The sequence below is a fragment of the Cyprinus carpio genome, chromosome B9, assembly GCF_018340385.1.
Source record: "Cyprinus carpio isolate SPL01 chromosome B9, ASM1834038v1, whole genome shotgun sequence".
Taxonomy (NCBI): Eukaryota; Metazoa; Chordata; class Actinopteri; order Cypriniformes; family Cyprinidae; genus Cyprinus; species Cyprinus carpio.
The window spans coordinates 1941825-1960989 of record NC_056605.1 but is presented as its reverse complement, the minus strand read 5'-3'; the positions used below and the strand labels follow the sequence as shown (position 1 = coordinate 1960989).

Genomic DNA, 19165 nt, shown 5'->3' with positions numbered 1-19165 from the left:
TATGCAAGGGAGTGTGAGATGAGAGCAGAAGAGAGAGAGGAGAAGATGTTGATGCTGTTAGAGAAAATAGATGAAAAAATGTACAGTAGTTTATTTTTTACTTATTTATTTAATTTTATTATTTTATTTATTGTTTTTAAGTTAAAATAAAACATTGCAGTCACTTCATTTTTGTGTCTTAATCTCAATGAATGAATTTTTGCATTTATGCTGCCTTCATGTGTGTGACGAGTGAGGCAGGGCCAAGAGCCGTGGGAACGGAGCGAGGCCGTTGTTCTGAAATATTCTGTGTCTGAGATATTTGGTGTCACTGGATGAAGCATTCATGAATATTCATGAGTTTCCTGTTTCGTTTTAAAGAGACTCTGAAAATAACGAAGTTAAGCAAGCTTAGAATATAATTGCTCACTTGTGCACAAAATGTTTTAATTCAATGATTACAGCCACTGATTTGCCAGAGGTAGCCTGTTGTTAGAACAGCTACAAGTAAATGGGCCAACAGCTGTTAAATATTTTTGCTATTAAAAGTATGTGGTTTGATAAGTATATTGTTCAAAGTGTGTAGCCTATATAGGGTGGCATAATAAAACTTGCTCAAATAAGGAACAATATAAACTCGTAGGAAGAAACAACTTAAATAAAAATTAAATAAATTCTCCCGAAAAAAGGTGTCACAAGGAAGTGCATGCCAGCCTACAACAAGATTGTAGTTCACGTGGAGAACCTGTTTGTTTGTAATTAATGTATCTGTTACAAATCAGTAGAGTTTGCTACTTGCAGTTTTGCCTGTTATTTTTTTTTCCTAGTTTGCAGAAGAACTTCTAATGGGGGAGGCTTGAATTTTCTTAAGTTATACATGAGGCCACTATTGCACACATAGCCTACATGAAGACATGGGTAAACGTTCTCAGAATTAACTTTTGTTTTTGTGTTTGTTTGTTTTTAATCTGATGCAGGGGATGATGGGTGATGACCAACAGAATGCGTACTTTATCAGTGTAATAGTTAAACAAATTAAATGCAAAATATAAATAACATGTATACTATATGATACAAATGTTGTATTATTTGACCAGTTTTAAAGTTTAACTACATTTTGTTCCTGAAATCCACAACTTTGGAATCAAGATAATCAAAGGTTACCAAACCAAGCACAACCTAATAAAACATGTTTTATGGATAAAGGGTTTGGGGAAAAAGAACATGGATATTCTACTAAAATTAAAAACATGTGGGTCATTCTCAAATGGCCTATTCTGCAAGGGGTATAAACAATCTGGTCCCATTGATTTGGAAGTATGTTTCTTCTCCCAACATTTAGACTGCTATCATTGAGTTTGTTTGTGGTGTATAAATCTCTATTTGCCATTTGTTATTCATATAGGAATTTATAACAGGTTTTAGATCCATAAGAGATATTATTTACCACAGAAATCCTATGACGTGTGCTTGCTTTTGTTGATCAGTAGGCATATCCCTAAATGTCTATACAAAGCAGAAACTTGTGTAGCTTTCACCTTTTTTTTTTTTTTAAACATGAACATGTATTTTATATTTATACAGGTGTGTATTAAATGTTATTTATGTAATGCCTTCACCTCATCTGCTAATAAAACTTTAAATCTTTAACACAGAATCTGTCTTTATTCAGCAAAAGGAATCTAATTTTATCTTTAAAATGAAAATATACAAATTACTGTATGGTTTGATTTAGCCATTTGTTATTAAAATGTAAAACATTTTAATTGTTATAAGTTTTTGTAATAAGAATATAAGTAAAACATTGTTAAAGTACTGCAACGTTGCTGATTTCACAACTTGATCAACACACATTTGAATCAAAATGATTTTCATCTGAATCATGGTGCACCACAATGCAGTATATGATTAAAGACAAAAATCACATGATTAAAGAAATTTTCACAATCTTTCACAGATCTTATAGTGCATTTTGTCCACTTAATGTATCATATTGGGCTAAAAAAAAAAAATTAAGAATGTTTATATTCCATCACCGCAACCCACACAGCCGGTCCTCAGCTCTTGTCTTCCTGTTTTCAGTCTGCTGTTCTCTCACGCTTACTCTCAGGAAGGAAGGAACGGATGAGGAGACATTGGAGAATGCTATAACTTGACTTTTATTTCCATAGACCATGGGAGACAAACACAGGTTGACGTATAACAGCAGATAAGGGAGAACAGAACGTACTAGAACTAAATAGGGCAGATAACGAGGGGCAGACAGGTAAGGAGGATAACTAATAAAGAGACACCTGGAACAAATCAAACAATCAGGGAGTAAGAACATACACAAAACACGGGACAGAGTCTGACATGACGCCCCCCTGCAGAAGGCGTGACCTCATGCCACATAACATCAAATGGGGAATGGGGGTAGGTTCTCTGGAAGTACCCCAGGATACACACAGGACAGTGGGCCTCCAGAGCGATACCCATTCGGGGCTCCATGGCGGATCAGGAGACCCGGGAGGCCATGGCGGAGCAGCCTCTGAGGCCGCTCCCCCAGCCCCCACCTCAGCCTCTATAGCTGGGTCCTTACTGCCCCACCCCCACCCCCCCAAAAAAAGACTTGAGGGCACTTACAGGTCTGAATTTGGGGCTAGGAGCCCTCCCTGGGCTTACCAGGGAATCAGGAGCCCCTCCTTGGGAATAACTCGGGAACAGGAGCCCCTCCTGGGCTTAACTCGAGAACAGGAGCCCCTCCTGGTCTTGACTGGGTATCGGAAATGCACTTACGTGGTGCTGGCACCGGAGAATGCTCTTGAGGAGGAGGCACAGCAAAGCGCTTTCGAGGAGCTGGCACTGGAGTGAGTTTAGGAGCTGGAGCCAACACTGGAGCAAGCTCTGGGGCTGGAGCCGACAGTCTCTTCTTCCGCAATCTCCTCCTTTGGGCTGAGGTGTGGGAGAGGACCGCTGGGCTTGACATCGGTGCGGGCGGCGGGCTTGGTCATAGGCGGTCAGCGGGCTTGACATTGGTGCGGCCAGCACTCCTGGCTTCGGCAAGTGGGCGGAGCCATTAGAGAGGTATGTGGGGATTCCCGGCGTGGGGTGAGCTGGGGATACAAGGCATGCTCCTGAGAGGGCTGGATGAGGAGACCGAACCATTCAAATACCGGACAAGATTAACTAATTCGATCAAAGGAAACTCATATATACGGAAATCACAGTGGATAGTCTCATCATCCAGTCCCAACAAAAAGCAGGCACCAAGTGCAGAGAAATGCCAGCTAACCCTGTTGGAAAGCTCGACGAATTTCACCGCATATCTCTCCAAAGTCCTACCACTGCAACACACACAGCCGGTCCTCAGCTCTTGTCTTCCTGTTTTCGGTCTGCTGTTCTGTCACGCTTACTCTCAGGCAGGAAGGAACGGATGAGGAGACATTGGAGAATGCTATAACTTGACTTTTATTTCCATAGACCATGGGAGACAAACACAGGTTGACATATAACAGCAGACAAGGGAGAACAGAACGGGCTAGAACAAAATAGGGCAGATAATGAGGGACAGACAGGTGAGGAGGATAACTAATAAAGAGATACCTGGAACAAATCAAACAATCAGGGAGCAGGAACATACAACAAAACAGGGGACAGAGTGTGACATATACACTAAGCATAATGTCATTCTATGCAGAAACATACCTTTTTGAAAATCTTTTGTGATCCAGTGACAATGCACTATATCTTAGTTAAAGAGTCGTTTTAATGTGAAATAGGAAACTCGTGAATATTCATGTATGCTCCGCCCAGTGACACCAAATATCTCAGACACAGAATATTTCAGAACACCGGTGGAGTAAGTGATAATGCACGACATCTGCACCACTCACTGGTCTCGAGTCCCACGAAGGATCTCCGGAAGGTTAAAATATGACCAGTGTTGGGCAGTAACGCATTACTTAGTAACGGGTTACTGTAATTTGATTTCTTTTTTAGTAACGGATTAATCTAATACATTATAATTTTCAAAACAGTAATTAGAGTATAGTTACAAGCCGAGGTCTCTATATGTTACTGCCACGTTACATTGCTGACAGAATGCAATGTTTTATAATCTAGAGATTGTAAAAAGGATGTAGCACATGCACTGTCGAGTCAAGTCCCAGTGGATTAGAGACCTGCTCCCACGAGACCCGAGTCTGACGCAACAGAGTGCAGTGCAGTCGTCCGTGAGGGGCTGTCACGCTATTTTGTGTTTGTTTATTTTATTATTAAAATATTTAAATGTTAGCCGGCTGTTGTTACAATGTGCTATTGGAATTGTCATAAATACAGCTTCAGGAGGCATTCAGGTCCAACTTCAGAGCAGGAAACCCACAACTGTGATTGGGAAACTTGGGGATAACTTGGATACCTGAGTTTACAAATTGAAAGAACTTAAAAACTTTTAACATGACGTAAAGTATGTTAGAATATGCATTCTGTAGTGCATTTACATTTATTTATATTTATTTGTTTAGCAAACACTTTTATCTGAAATTACTTATAATGAGAATAACAACAATCAATCAGACCAACAAAAATTCAACAATTTGTAAGTGCTATGACAAGTCTTATTTAGTTAGTTTTTTTGTTTGTTTGTTTGTTTTTTTTATAAATAAATAGAAAAACAGACTGAATAGAAAGTAATAGTAATAACAGGTCAAGTGTTGATGAAAAAGTCTAAGAAAAAGTCTAAGAAAAAGTAAAAGTGTTTTTGTTTCTTTAAAATTGAACATTACTGGTTTTATCATTTTTCCAAATACAGCTATTTTGTTAGTGACCATTTGATGCATAATGCTGTTATCCCAGTATAAAAAAAAAAAACATACATGTATTCAAATTGATGAAGCACTGGAATGTGACATGCTTGTAATTCAGAAGTGGGAGATGGAATATTTTTGATGTTACAACATTAGACTCACATCTAAAGGCACAGTAGTTGAGGTCATTGTGCTGTCCAGAGAGTTCAGCCACTAGCCTTCCTCTGAGGTTTTCACCACTCCAGTGTACTTCTGGTTCATCCACTGTCTCGCTGTCATCATTTGGTGTTTCTTCAGTCCACTATAAATCAGCATTAAAGGGATAGTTCACCAAAAATGAAATTTTCTTATCATTAACTCACATTGTGAAGAACACAGCAACATGCTATGAAGGTGGGGGCAAAGTCGTGGCGAACATCCTGGCCTTTAAAGAATATTGAGTGCCATCTGGACTTCCTGAACCTGTTAATTATAGTAATTATTTTCCAAACAAAATTTTTAACAGAAAAGGTAAGTGTGACAGGGTAGTGTGAAAAAAAAACTACCACTAAAACCTTCGTTTTGCTGGGTTATTCACAGGTTCTCGGTATGGTGTTATTATAGTTACTGGCTGACTGAGGCATGGGTACCCACCATCAGCTAGAATGTAATAACCTTCTGGTGGATATTTTTGGTGGATGAAAAAGGGGCTATTTTTCAGCACCCCTGAGTCATGAACAGACCCTGGATATCCCACAAAAATATCCAAAAATCTCATTTTGTGATCAAACATGGCCTGGTTCAGGTAACATGAAACATCCTTACTTGGTGGTTTAATCCTGACCTACAAATTATGTAGAAAAAGTGTCTTTTGAAGAGGATGCATAAAAAGATCACTCATAAATGAAAATGTGCTCAAATTTAAGTTGTTCCAATACTTAAGGTGTTTATTTATCTGTATAATTCAAAAGGGCAATCACAGAATGTTGGAACAGACACACAAAATCGACATTCAGCTTAACATCTTTTGTGCCCCATGGAGCAACAGCATGAGAGTAAGTGATAAATTCCATATTTACAGAATTTGCTTTAAAGGGGTCATATGATGTTGCAAAAAGAACATTATTTTGTGTATTTGGTGTAACAAAATGGGTTTATGCAGGTTAAGTTTAAAAAAACACATTATTTTCCACTGTACATTATTGTTTCTCCTCTATGCCCCTCCTTTCTGAAACGCATCGTTTTTTACAAAGCTCATCCTTATGAAAAGCGAGGTGTGCTCTGATTGGCCAGCTATCCAGTGCATTGTGATTGGCCGAATACCTCAAGCGTGTGATGGAAATGTTACGCCCCTTACTATATTGTTATGCCGTGTGTCCCGGAGCGTCAAGACAAAAACATTAAAACCCATTATAAACGAGGCATTTGTTGCATCCAGTGGAAAAATAATTACGGATTATAATGACAATACCAGTGGTTCTCAATTCCAGTCCTTGCACCCCCCAGCTCTGCATATTTTGCATGTCTCTCTTTGTTAATACACCTGATTCAGATAATCAGCTCATAGGAAGTGAGCTCTGTGCATGAAATTTGTTATGTTTTAAGTGTTTAATGAATTGTGTTAATTGATTGGTTCTCCCTGAGCAAGAGAAATCTGTTGAGGCTTACTTCACTTCAGAACATTCATTCATGGATTTGCGCTGCGCAACATCTTCACACACAGACAAGTGTGACATCATGTACCTCTGTAAATACATACAATTTAAATTCACATCTCGCACACTTCAATGCACTTTGAATGGAGCATATACGTTTGCTTCGAACTGGATTCATGGCGGAATATCCTGTGATGTCCACTTCGCAGGGCACTTATGTTTAAATAGAACAAACGTCTAAAGCGATAAGAGAAACATACAAAATGTGCAGAGCAGGGGGTGCCAAGTCTGGAACTGAGAACTGATGTTTTTTTACACATTGCGTTGCATCACGCCGCAAAAACATAAAACCATGTCTGCATTTGTGATCCTAGAAACGACAAACAACAAGTGCTACTCTACACTGCTCAAAACTTACGTTTGAATCATCAGTGGCATATTCTTTAAATATGAAAACATACTTACAGGCTGTCAGAAGCTTCCGGAACAGTGTTGTAAATACAACTTAACCACTGATTTCTAGTTGTGTCCTCTTTTGGAAGGCCAAACAAAGTAGTTGCATTTTCACAACGAAACACATAGTGTCTTTTAGGCGGCATTATGCAAATCTTCCCACATCGTGATGTAGGTAGACGTGATGTAGGGGGCGTGTTAGAATGAGCCGTTTTAGGAGGCCGTGGTTGACTCTTAACTTTTATAAAGAATATCTCTTTGGATTTGAGACTTTTGTCTTTGCAACGTTACAGGTCTTCTTTATGCACCAAGAGCTTGTAACACTCATTTCCTGTTGCCAGCAGGTAGTGCTATGATTATAATGGAATATTGGCCTTAAGATGTGTTAAGGCCAGGACTCTTTTCAAACCATGTGAAGTTTGAGGCAGACTGGAGATTGTATGCATGAGTTACAACAACTTCCTGTTTCACTGCATTAATACACTTTGGGACACTTATGATTCGTAATTTCCGATGACAGACTAGTCACGTTGTAAATGTCACCACTCGTATTTAGCAAAAACTGGCAGGACAGATATCTTTGTAAATGTATTTTATTAATGTTTTTTTTTTAAGTATATTCTGAAACTTGAGGACACCAGCATGCATGCACGGGGGAAGAGACCGGTCTCCCGGTGTGGCGTGCTCGACATTTAAAATCAGCGGTGATGAGGCTCCATTCGCTTCAGGTGTGCCTTATCACACACCGCTAGCCCTGGCTATTTTTAGCACTATTCTTCTCTTGTGCACCCACTCCTGTCAGGAGGCTGGCGAAGGACAGGGATTAAGGGATGGGGTGATGCTGATAATTAGGGGGAGGCAGCCGACTCGTCACACATGCTTTACAGTAACTCAAACATACCATGTTCAATCTGATCCAGACTTCACATGTTTGATATAAGTTCTGGCCTGAAGACATCTACATGCAAACATTCAGTTATAATCATAGTGCCACCAGCTGGCAACAAGAAGTTTGGCAGATATAAAGGACTTTTACATATTCCTCCTAAATTTTCCACTTTAAATGCATGTTGCCCACCGTTTGCTGTTTTCCTAAAGCCACCAGGTGGCGGTGAGCCCGGGTGCGGGGACCTTTCATCGTTGCTTGCAGCAATAATTTTTTAATTGTTTTCCTAATTAACTTGACATCACTCCAAGTAAGGTATGAAATAAAAAAGAACTGTTTTTCCCCCAAAAAAAAACAGAAAAACAGAAGAAGAAGAAGAAAAAAAAACATATGAATCATGAAAAGTAGTTTATTACTTTACAGTTTACATTTCAGAAAATTAAATACTCTTACACAGACAAAACACAATGCTACTCACAAAAAGACATGTCAGTGGACAAATATAACATAATCTATTCCACCCTCCTCATATAAATGTCTCTGTTCTGTCTCAAAACATAAGACAGCACTGTGTAAAGTCTGAAACAGTGTCATTAGTTAGGATCTCAGATTGAATACCCAAATTAAAAACAGTGTGCTACAACATTTCTGAACAGCATCAGGCTGTAATGGTGCAGATTTTCCAAAGTTTTTAAGGATTTGGTTTCCTCCAGACATTTCCTCTAATACATTTTTAAGCATTAAATACTTATGCATATGACTAAAACAGGATAAAACAAGACCATTCTTCAACAGAAAAAAAAAATATATATATATATATGAAAACTCTTTATTTTTGGTACAGATTGAATAAATATTTGAATATGGATGTTTATGCAAAGCATTTAGCAAATTATGTCCATGTCTGATGAAAGACTTAAGACTAAAATATAGCTTGCATCATATGCATATACTTCATAGAGTTTGTAAAAGCCCATAAATACAAGCTTTGTTAGTGTCGCAACAACAGAGGCAATTTTAACACAAATCAGACATTCAAAGTGATATAATTTACAGACAAGAATCTCCCACATTACACTGATGTACAAAAAGTAGAACTCTGTATGCACAAGAACCTTACAGGGCATATATCACACACATTCAGTTACACAAACACACATCTCAGGACTGCTAATAGAGAAATTCCTAGTGAACAGCTTTACATCTCAGTGAAACAACACCAAGACACAAAGACTTAAAGCACAATATTTAGCAGACAAGTATCTGTGCAGTTATAAACTTTAAGAAATGACAATGCTCCAATACACTCCCATGACTATTTACACACACAACATTTTATGTTTGGTTTCAGATATGCTGGGTTATTCCATCATTTGAAATATATAAGTTGAATGTCGATTACTAAACTTGTTGAATGTCGATTATTATTCTTCATCAGCTTAGAGCCTTTGTATAGTGCAATAAAGTACTACTTGAGTATTAACAGTATAAAATGTATACTTTCTTCACAGTCATATATTTCACATTGGCATTCAGAAGTCCTCTAGATCAGAGGTCCCCAACCTAGAGGCTACAACCCATTTACGTGTCATGGCTTGTCAGCACGGATGAGATTGTGTCTGTGCTGTTACCATCCACTGACAGCCCGGCACCTTCTGTGAGTACAGCAGAGGTCAGAAAAGTACTCCGTAGTGTCAATCACAGAAAGGCGGCCGGTCCAGGCAGCATTCCAGGAAGGGCACTCAGAGATTGCACAGATCAGTTGGCAGAGGTTTTCTGTAACATCTTCAACCTCTCCTTGTCAACATGCACTGTCCTCAAATGTCTCAAGTGTGCCACCATTGTGCCAATTCCCAAGAAAACAGCTATCAGCAGTCTTAATGATTGCAGACCTGTGGCTCTCACTTCCACTGTGATGAAATGTATTGAGAGGCTGGTACTCAGACACATTAAATCATCACTTCCTTCCACCCTGGATCAACATCAGTTTGCATACAGAGCTAACAGGTCATCTGACAATGCCATCAACACAGCTCTCTACACCACGCTGAATCATTTGGAGCACCTGTGAACATTTGTAAGGATGCTGTTTGTGGACTTTAGTTCCACATTTATCATTTCCAGCAGAATGGTCACCATACTGCTTAACCTGGGTTTCAGTGAATATATATGTTTCTGGGTAAAGGACTTTCTAACATAACGCACACAGACTGTCAGGCTGGGGGGCCATCACTCAACTATTCTGACTCTCAGCACTGGTGCTCCACAAGGCTGCATGCTGAGTCCTCTGTTGTACTCACTATACACCCAAAACTGCACACCAACCCACAGCACAAACACAATCATTAAATTTGCAGATGACACCACTGTGGTGGGCTTAATATCAAATGGTGACGAGTCTGCCTGCTGGGAGGAGGTGGCTAAACTCTCAGAATGGTGCATCAATAACAACCTGGAGCTCAGCACCTCCAAAATAAAGGAGCTCATCATCAATTTTCGGAAACAGAAAGAGGAACCAAGTTTCCTCTATACATTGGAGGAGAAATGGTGGAGAGGGTGACCACCTTTACATTTCTTGCCACACACATCTTCCAGGACCGCACATGAACTGTTAACATAATTTCCCTGGTTGAGAAGGCACAGCAACGGCTGTACTCTCTGAGGATGCTGAGAAAAACTAACCTGTCTCAGCAGCTGCTTGTATCCTTTTACCACTGTTCAGTAGGAAGCATACTTTCCCATGGCATTCTGGTGTAGTATGCTGGCTGCATTATGGCTAAGAAAAAAAAGCTTTGCAGAGTCATCAACTCTGCACAGAAAATCACTGGTGCACAGTTGCTTTCACTGGTGCACAGTTTTTATCCACATGCCATCTTAGAACTGAACTCCAACGCTTCAAAGGTTGTGGTATACTAAGGACTATACACTAAGGACTATACACTGGTGTAGCTGTGCTCTGTTCTCATATTTATATATTTATTCCTTAATTCCTTCATTCTCTTGTACTTATTAATATTTCATTCACTACTGTACATATTTGCTACATTTGCACTATACCTATTTTGCACATTTGGTATATATAATTGTTTACATCTACTGTTTACATGTTTACATTTGCACTGTTTACTTTTTCTGTATCATTATTCACATTTTGTTAAATGTACATTTTTGTATGTATTTGTGTGTACTTTCAATGTGAGATCAAAAATGTTTTGTTGTACAGCTGTACAATGACAATAAAAAGCTATTCTATTCTATTCTATTCTATTCTATGTAGCTGCTACTGGTCACAAGAACAATCTGGGAAAAAATGTCTGTGTAGCAAAACATAATTTATTGAATAAGTGCCACTATCTAAATTAATGGAGAGACCGTCATTTCAGAAAACATCAGTTTCACTTTTGCAGCAGACGTCCCTTAAAATTTTATTTAGTGAAGGAGGTAGGAAAGGTACATGGAATGGCGATAATGCACCTACTGATAAGAAAAAGGAAAGCCAATTTTAACCAAAAATGTGATTACTTAAATATAGCTTAAATATGGTTTTGTGGCTATGGGCCGTTCACATGCTTTGGAGCATGTGTATTAGCAAATGGGTCAATGAAAGCCACCATGTCTACAAACATGGCTGCACTGAGAGTCATACTTGATGGCTGACCATCTCACTAAAGAAGTCCTTTTAGCTACCACTTTCAGACTGAGAATAGAAATTACATTGAAGTACAATTGTTACATTTACATTTAGTCATTTTGCAGACACTTTTATCCAAAGAAACTTACAATTGGGGGATACATAAAGCTATTCTTCTTAAAGAGCCAAACAGACACAGGAAGTGCCTGTAATACCAAGTTAGACAGGCAAAACGAGTCACTGTTGTATGCACTGCAGCTCAACAAATGGACCAGTGTTGACAACAAGGACATACTGGTTTATGTGCAATATATTTCAAGCCAACGTGCATGAGAATGTGGGTGCATTCAATGTCAACTAGCACAACTGGGGCAGAGATTTTCAAGTCTCTGAATGACTACATATCAGGCAAATTTGATCCTTTTGCATTGGAATATGCAGATAGAGCAGCATCTATGAATAGATGGCTGTCTGGTTTCACTTCTTGAGTCAAAGAAGTTGTGCCTGAATTAGAATCTACACCAGGCTAGGTGTAAAATCTCCGGAACTTCAATGTACTTAGGAGTTAGGAGTAACTCAATAACTCAGGATATTGGTTTATTTTGCATCATAGGGAGTGTAAGGCACATTTATAAACCAAATAACTTAAGTAATTTGTGGATTAGTGCGTACTGGAGATGTGAACTTTTTCAAACGATTCAGTTCGATTTGGTTAACTGATTCGACCTGTTCACTAAGAAGATCCGGTTAAATAGAAAGATTTGTTTGCGACCCGGATATCACTAGACTAGACAAAACCAATAAAACCCATTACAAACGAGGCATTTGTTGCATCCAGTGGGGACATAATTACTGATTATAATGACTTCTTTCTTCTCGCGCTGTGTAAACATAAAACCATGTCTGCATTTGTGATCTGAGAAACAACAAGCCTACTCTACTGCTCAAAACTCACTTCTAGATCATCATTGGCAAATTATTTAAATATAAAAAACTTACTTTCAGGCTGTGAGGCAGAAGTGCCAGACTCTCCTTGCAAAGTTTGAACTGCCCAACTTTATATAAACAGCCATTGTGCCACAGACGCATTGCAGGCTACTGGTTCAGAAAACAGTCCTCATCCTCCATAAAATGCACAGCACACATCTGAATATTTGGGTTGGACTGTTCTGGAACAGTGTTGAAATACAACTTAACCAATGATTTCTAGTCATGTACTCTTTTGGAAGGCCAAACAAAGTAGTTTCGCTTTCACAACGAAACACACACAGTGACTCCACAACATGGCAGCGGCTGCAACATAGAGAATAAAAGTTAGCCTTCCTTCTTTGCGTGAACATTAGGGCTGTGTTATGCAAATCTTCCCACATAGTGAGGTAGAAATGTGGGGGCATGTTAGAACGAGCTATTTTAGGGGGGTGTGGTTGACTCTTAACTTTTATAAAGAATATCTCTTTGGATTTGAGGATTTAGTCTTTGCAACTTTACAGACCTTCTTTATGGACCAAGAGCTTGTAACACTCCAAAGAGAAAGGAAAAACTGAAATCATATGACCCCTTTAAAAAAAGAATTATTAATGATAGTTCTGATCATACCTCAACCACCGCATTGACATCCAGCTGGTCCAAATAAATAGTTTCACCTGTCTGTGGTGTATAAAAGGTTGGAGACCCCTGCTCTGAGAAGAATCTGGTTAAAAGGCTTTGAATGTCAGTTACATACCCCTTTTTTCCCTCTGTAGACATCAGGGTTTGGCCCATCTGCACATACACAAAATGCAAACTATTCTCTTTACATTCAGAAATGACAGGGCTTACAGGAAATTATCCTTCAGGTTTCTACAGATACACAGTACAATCGAAAATGATGAGAGCTGTGTAAAACAGTAGAAAAATAGTGCCAGGAAACCACAATCTGCGCAAAGCTTTGCTAAAAAAAAAAAAAAAAAGCTTACTTCTGCAGACCACATTACGCTGTCTGACGTCAACACATGGTCTTAAAAAAAGGTTGGTCCTGTTTGTTGGTCTGTGTGTGTATAGACATTTCAACTTATTTTTTTAACACTGTATATTTTTAAGTTACACCAAGCAAAACATTAATGGCACAAAACATAACAAGTGCAATTCCAAGCATTTGACACTTACAGGTTCAGTTGAGGTAGCAGTATATCAGTACTCTATCACCATCTATTGACTAAGAAACAAAATACACTCGCTTTCGTTAATTCTCTTTATGCTCAGATAGCACAAGATAACATTTCCCTCTTAAACTCCTGGAATCTTTGGCATCTCAACTGAGCATCTGAAATTACCCAATAACACTGACAGACAGAGATATGAGGGGCACCAGGCCGCTGGGTTACTCTTTAACGTCCTTGACCACAGTTACCTGAGGTACAGTCTTCTTGACACGTAGTGCTGTCAGCCGAGCAGCTGGACTGGCATACCAGCACTCCCGCATGATCTTACCCATAACCCTCAGTGCCTGGAACAAACACAAACATACAGCACATGAGTGATTCTTTTGACTACTTAAATCTTGAAGGTGAAACAATGTTTAATCTATGTGAAAACATTTATCTCTTATCTTGTTTCATTTTCAGGGAACGAGGATTACTTACTGTATTTAAGCAGTTTCTTTCTTGGTTTCATTCATTCATTTTTATTGTCTGTTTACTTGCATACAAATGTATAAGTATGTGTGTTTATATTTAGATTAGTTGTTGTGCATTTTGTAGATTAGTTAAATAAACTGTGTACATTCATCTAAGATTGTTGCAGTGTTCCCAAAGTCCCTTCAACAGCCTGATATTGCTACAGGTTCTAACACTGTACACAGTAGGACAAGTTATTTACTGTGACCAGGAAAATCATATTTCTGAAAGTTGATATTTAATGAACAAGAAAAAACAAAATAAGATAAACTAAAGACTTACACGCTTGGAATGACATGAGGGTGAGTAACTGATGAGAGAATTTAGTTTTTAGGGTGAACTAACTCTTTAAACACAAATAATCAAGAAGTAGGTTTACGATGAGAAGCTGTTTTTTTGTTTTTTTGTTTACTATGTTCATTAAAGATGTTTTCGAAAGGAAAATTATGTAGTTGTTTAATATAAACCTTCGAAGCATTATTACATTTGTGTAAACTGCTCAATAGATTCCTCATAAAAGTGACATATTATCAAATGTCACCTGAATGGTAGGTTTATCACACAAACCTCACAGCTCTGCCACTGGTTGGGAATGTTGGGTCGTAGTTTCTGTTCACACACCACCTTCCTCATATCATCCACTGATGGGTCTGATTGCACCTGGTCATAATAAGGCAACTGGAAATCTTCATAAATCCCTGCAGAGCACAAAGCATTCATAAGAATTTATTTAAAAGAAGTATTGATTAAAAAAAAAAAAAAAATCTAGAGGTTTGGATGTGGATGTGGATGTGCAACATTTAAATTGGTATGTCATATTTTTAGGTTATGGTCTTCCTTAGGGAAGAAAATAAAATGTTAGTTAAGGTCTAAACATTCATCAAGTTACATCTCATGACCATTTTTCTCACTATATCTGACCCTAACAATTGAACAAGGTGTTGTATGCTAATGTGTCTTTAAGACTTCCGTGTAAATACTGTTTCGATTGGCTAACCTTTTCACATGTGATATGGGTAGTAGCCGTAGTAGTAGCACACAGGATATGGGTTTACTCTCAGGTCTATAAAATACTGTAGTTTAAAACAGTGGCATCACCTTGTCTTTCAATAAGACTCTCTCAGACGAAACTTCTCACAAAGTTTGGTGACCTTTACCAAATATATTATTAGCTAAGGCAATACTTCCTATTACCTCTTATTGTACCTAGGGGGCAATGTTTCTGAACACTGAACAGGCATCACTGACCAGACATAAAAACAAAAATAAACTGTGGATGACTGGTATATTTATAACAAGAGTGAAATATTTTTTTCAGTCTGAAAAGAGAGAGACATTTTTAAAAGGAAAACGCCAAACAGTATGACATGAGGGTGAGTAAATAATGACAGAATTTTTGTTTTGAAGGAAAATATCCCTTTAAGGACTGTCAGTATGAACTTGTTATATATTACATATATATAAATATATATATATATATATCTATCTATCATTGACTTCTTTATGAAAAACACACACACATACACAAGCCATTTCAGTATATAAGGAACCATTCTTTACTCAAAACATCAATGAATAAGAACATCATTTAAATCAGTCCACTGCTGGTGTATATTTATTTGGATCTGAACAATATTTAACACAGGAAGGCACCTTGGACGGAACATCTGCGAGTAAGTTCCCAGAACACCAGGCCAAGTGAATAGATATCAGCACGCTTAAATGACTCAAAGCTGCTCGTGTTTATGGAATCGTCCAGGATCTCAGGAGCCATGTACCTGTAGAAACAAACACACTCACATTAGAGTAATGTACCCACACCGCATGAACACATTAACCTCCATCAAGATGTCCTCATACACCTGAAAGCAAACAATGACGTGTCTTATATAGGGACAGGAAATGCATACAAAGTTCACAGAGAGGAACAGAGAACGAACACACACAGACACACATACGTGCAAAGATACATGCTCTTTATCACTCAAGAATCTTAATTACACAAATCCAAAGCCTAAAACACACAGACAATGATAGTAAATAGAAAGTCTTTATAAGTCATATTATAGCACCTGTCTGCACATGCAACCAATGCTCTTATCCTGTATTTATTTACTGAGAGACAGCTGCTTCAAATACAGTGATTGGCTCTTCCACTGAAGTTTTTATGATTTAATACTTAAAGTAACAATGACCTTATGTAAGAAAATTATTGTCTAACCTCTTGGTGCCCACTCTGTGGTTAATGGGGATGTCAACAGTGTTGGTGTTGGAGTCATGTTTGACAGCCAGACCAAGATCAGCAATCACAGCAGTTCCATTCTTCTTAACCAGAATGTTCTTTGACTTTATGTCTCTGTGAGCAATGGCAGGCTTCCCTGTCCCAAGAGCAATAAGCTAATTTAATAACAGTACACATCATATACCTGACCAGGCATTTTCATGCAGAAAGGGAGTCTTTAGTGTTTAAGTATATTTAGGACACCCAGAAGTAAAAAGTGACAATTTTATTACGTCATTCCATGTTGTTTATTTATTTTGACTAATTAGCTATGGCTGGTTCATGTACTCAGGAAGAGATTATTGTAATGCAAAACGTCTCTAGGTTACGAATGTAACCATGGTTCCCCGAGGGAAAGAGATGCTGCATCGAAATGCTATGGGAACGCCTTCAGTGTAACCATGCTCTGAATCATGTGTTTAATCAGTCCAGTGGACAGATGAGATCTTATGGGCGGGGTGATGTAGAGACCAGGAAACTTGCAAGCACGTGCGGTTGATACAGCGGCAGCTTCTGGGAAATGAAGTAAGTACTTGCAGGGATGCCGGAAGTATGCCAATGAGACGCAGCGTCTCGTTCCCTCAGGGAACCATGGTTATATGCATAACCTAGAAGCATTCCCCTTCAGGAACTCGAGCTGCATCAAAAGCTATGGGAATGAGTATGCCCTCACCGCCAGACTTACTGCCTAGTGTGGAAGAGCACAGCTAGGGCGAGAGAACAGAGGAGCCCGGACTGGCTCGAATATCGAGGCCAAAGAACCTGACGAATGTTAGGGGGAAGTCGTGGCCTAATGGTTAGAGAGTTTGACTCCTTACCCTAAGGTTGTGGGCTCGAGTCTCGGGCTGGCAGTACCGAGACTGAGGTTTCCTTGAGCAAGGAGGTGTCCCCAACTGCTCCCCGGGCACCGCAGCATAAATGGCTGCCCACTGCTCTGGGTGTGTGTTCACTGCTGTGTGTGTGCACTTTGGATGGGTTAAATGCAGAGCACGAATTCTGAGTATGGGTCACCTACATGTCCTGCATGGAAACGCATAAATCACTAGAAGAAAAGTACTCTTTATAGTGAGATGGGGATCAGATATCTCCTCTATAGGCTCGAAAGGAGGTTTACAGAGAGCCTCTAGCACCACGGCTAGGTCCCACGAGGGAACACAAGATTGTACCGGAGGCCTGACTGACCACCATGGTAGGCCACAAGGGACACCACATAGACCTTCAAGCAGGAGTGGGTCAACCCTGCAAAGTAATCCAGCCTGCAGGAACTCCAGCACTATACCAACTATTCAGTTAACTGGGTCGAGCTGGCAGTCTCTACACCAAGAAGTGAAAAGCTTCCACTTCAAGGCATATAGTTTCCTCATAGAGTGAGCTCTGGATTGGAGGATGGTCTCAACAACTCCCTGTCTGAGAGAAGACATCCCTTCTGATGGGAATCTCCCATAGAGAACCGTCAAGAAGGGACACCAGGTCCCAGAACCATACTCAGCCCAGCCAGAATGGGGCCATTAGCAATAGATAGACCCCGTCACTGTGTACTCTCTCCAGAACTCCCGGTAGCAGAGTGATCAGTGGAAAGGCATACAGACGAAGCCTCTGCCAAGTCTGCACCATAGTGTCCAGTCCGAGAGGAGCTGGATGAGTCAGAGAGAACCAGAGGGGACAGTATGATGTCCCCTGAGTCGCAAACAGGTCTACCTGAGCCTGGCCAAAAACTCTCCATATCTGCTTCACCACATCGGGGTGAAGCCTCCATTCACCAGGCCTTGGCCCCTGCCTCGATAGGATGTCTGCTCCCAAGATGCCCAGGGATGTGAACTCCTCTCTGTGAGAGGAGTTTCCCCTGGGACCACACAAGGATCTGGTGCGCCTGCCTGTAAAGGGGGCGCGAAAGCAGACCTCACTGGTGGTTGATGTAAGAGACCACAGCTGTGTTGTCAGTGCATAACAGCTCATGGTGATCTCTTAGGTCTGTCAGAAAGTGTTTCAATACTAGAAACACAGGCAGAATCTCCAGGCAGTTGATATGCCATGTGAGACGGCGACGCCGATGGCTCCACAGACCGTGGGCGGCCACCAATAACAGCTCCCCAACCGGTGAGGGACACGTCCGTCGCTAGCTTTATGCCACGACAAGGAGCTCCCAGCACCGGGGCCCAGAGACAAGAACCAAGGTTTCCTCCACATGTCTAAGGCATGTAGGCATCACATCATTCTTGGGGAGAACCCCTTGGTCTTGAGCCACCAATGTAGGCGTCTCATGTACAGAGGCTAAAATGTATCAAATTGGATGCAGCTGCCATCAGACCCAGCAGATTTTGAAACTGCTTGACAATGAGTGACCGGCCTTCTCTCATTCTCATGACTGCAGTGAGTATCGACTTGATCTGAGCAAGAGACAGATGTGCCTGCATCGTGGTCGAATCCCACACCACTCCTAGATAAGTGGTCCTGTGTAATGGAGAAAGCACACTTTTCTTGGTGTTTATTCTTAACCCCAGCTCTTTCATATGGGCGAGAATGACATCTCGATGCCGAACCGCCATCTGCTCTGAGTGAGCTAATATCAACCAGTCATTGATTAGTTGAGTATGCGGATGCCCTGGAGTCACAGAGGAGCCAGAGCAGCATCCCCACACTTGGTGAAAGTGCGGGGTGAGAGTGTAAGGCCAAAGGGAAGAACCTGACACTGGTAAGCTTTGCCCCCAAAAGCAAACCTCAGGAACTTCCTGTGTTGAGAAAGGATGGAGATATGGAAGTATGCATCCTTCAGATCTATTGTGACAAACAGTCCTTGGATCTGATCTGAGACATGACTTTTTTGATCATGAGCATCCTGAACTTCAGTCTCATGACTGTG

General features: G+C 40.0%; 1 protein-coding gene across 2 annotated transcripts in view; it reads right to left on the bottom strand.

The window, feature by feature from the left end:
* The window catches only part of LOC109050933 (activin receptor type-1C-like), an 88971-nt gene that overhangs the window by 7176 nt on the left and 62630 nt on the right, over positions 1-19165 (bottom strand). The window contains exons 6-10 of one of the 2 annotated variants that reach the window (XR_006155532.1): positions 16246-16402; positions 15678-15802; positions 14592-14722; positions 13094-13855; positions 4929-5067 (exon numbers count right to left, since the gene is read on the bottom strand). Coding sequence is in view for 1 of the 2 variants with exons in the window: in XM_042730595.1 (XP_042586529.1) it covers positions 13730-13855; positions 14592-14722; positions 15678-15802; positions 16246-16402 (539 nt within the window). In the remaining variant the exon portion in view is untranslated. Of the gene's footprint in view, positions 1-4928; positions 5068-8130; positions 13856-14591; positions 14723-15677; positions 15803-16245; positions 16403-19165 lie in introns of those variants that run through there. The other variant, XM_042730595.1, reaches the window with a different exon arrangement.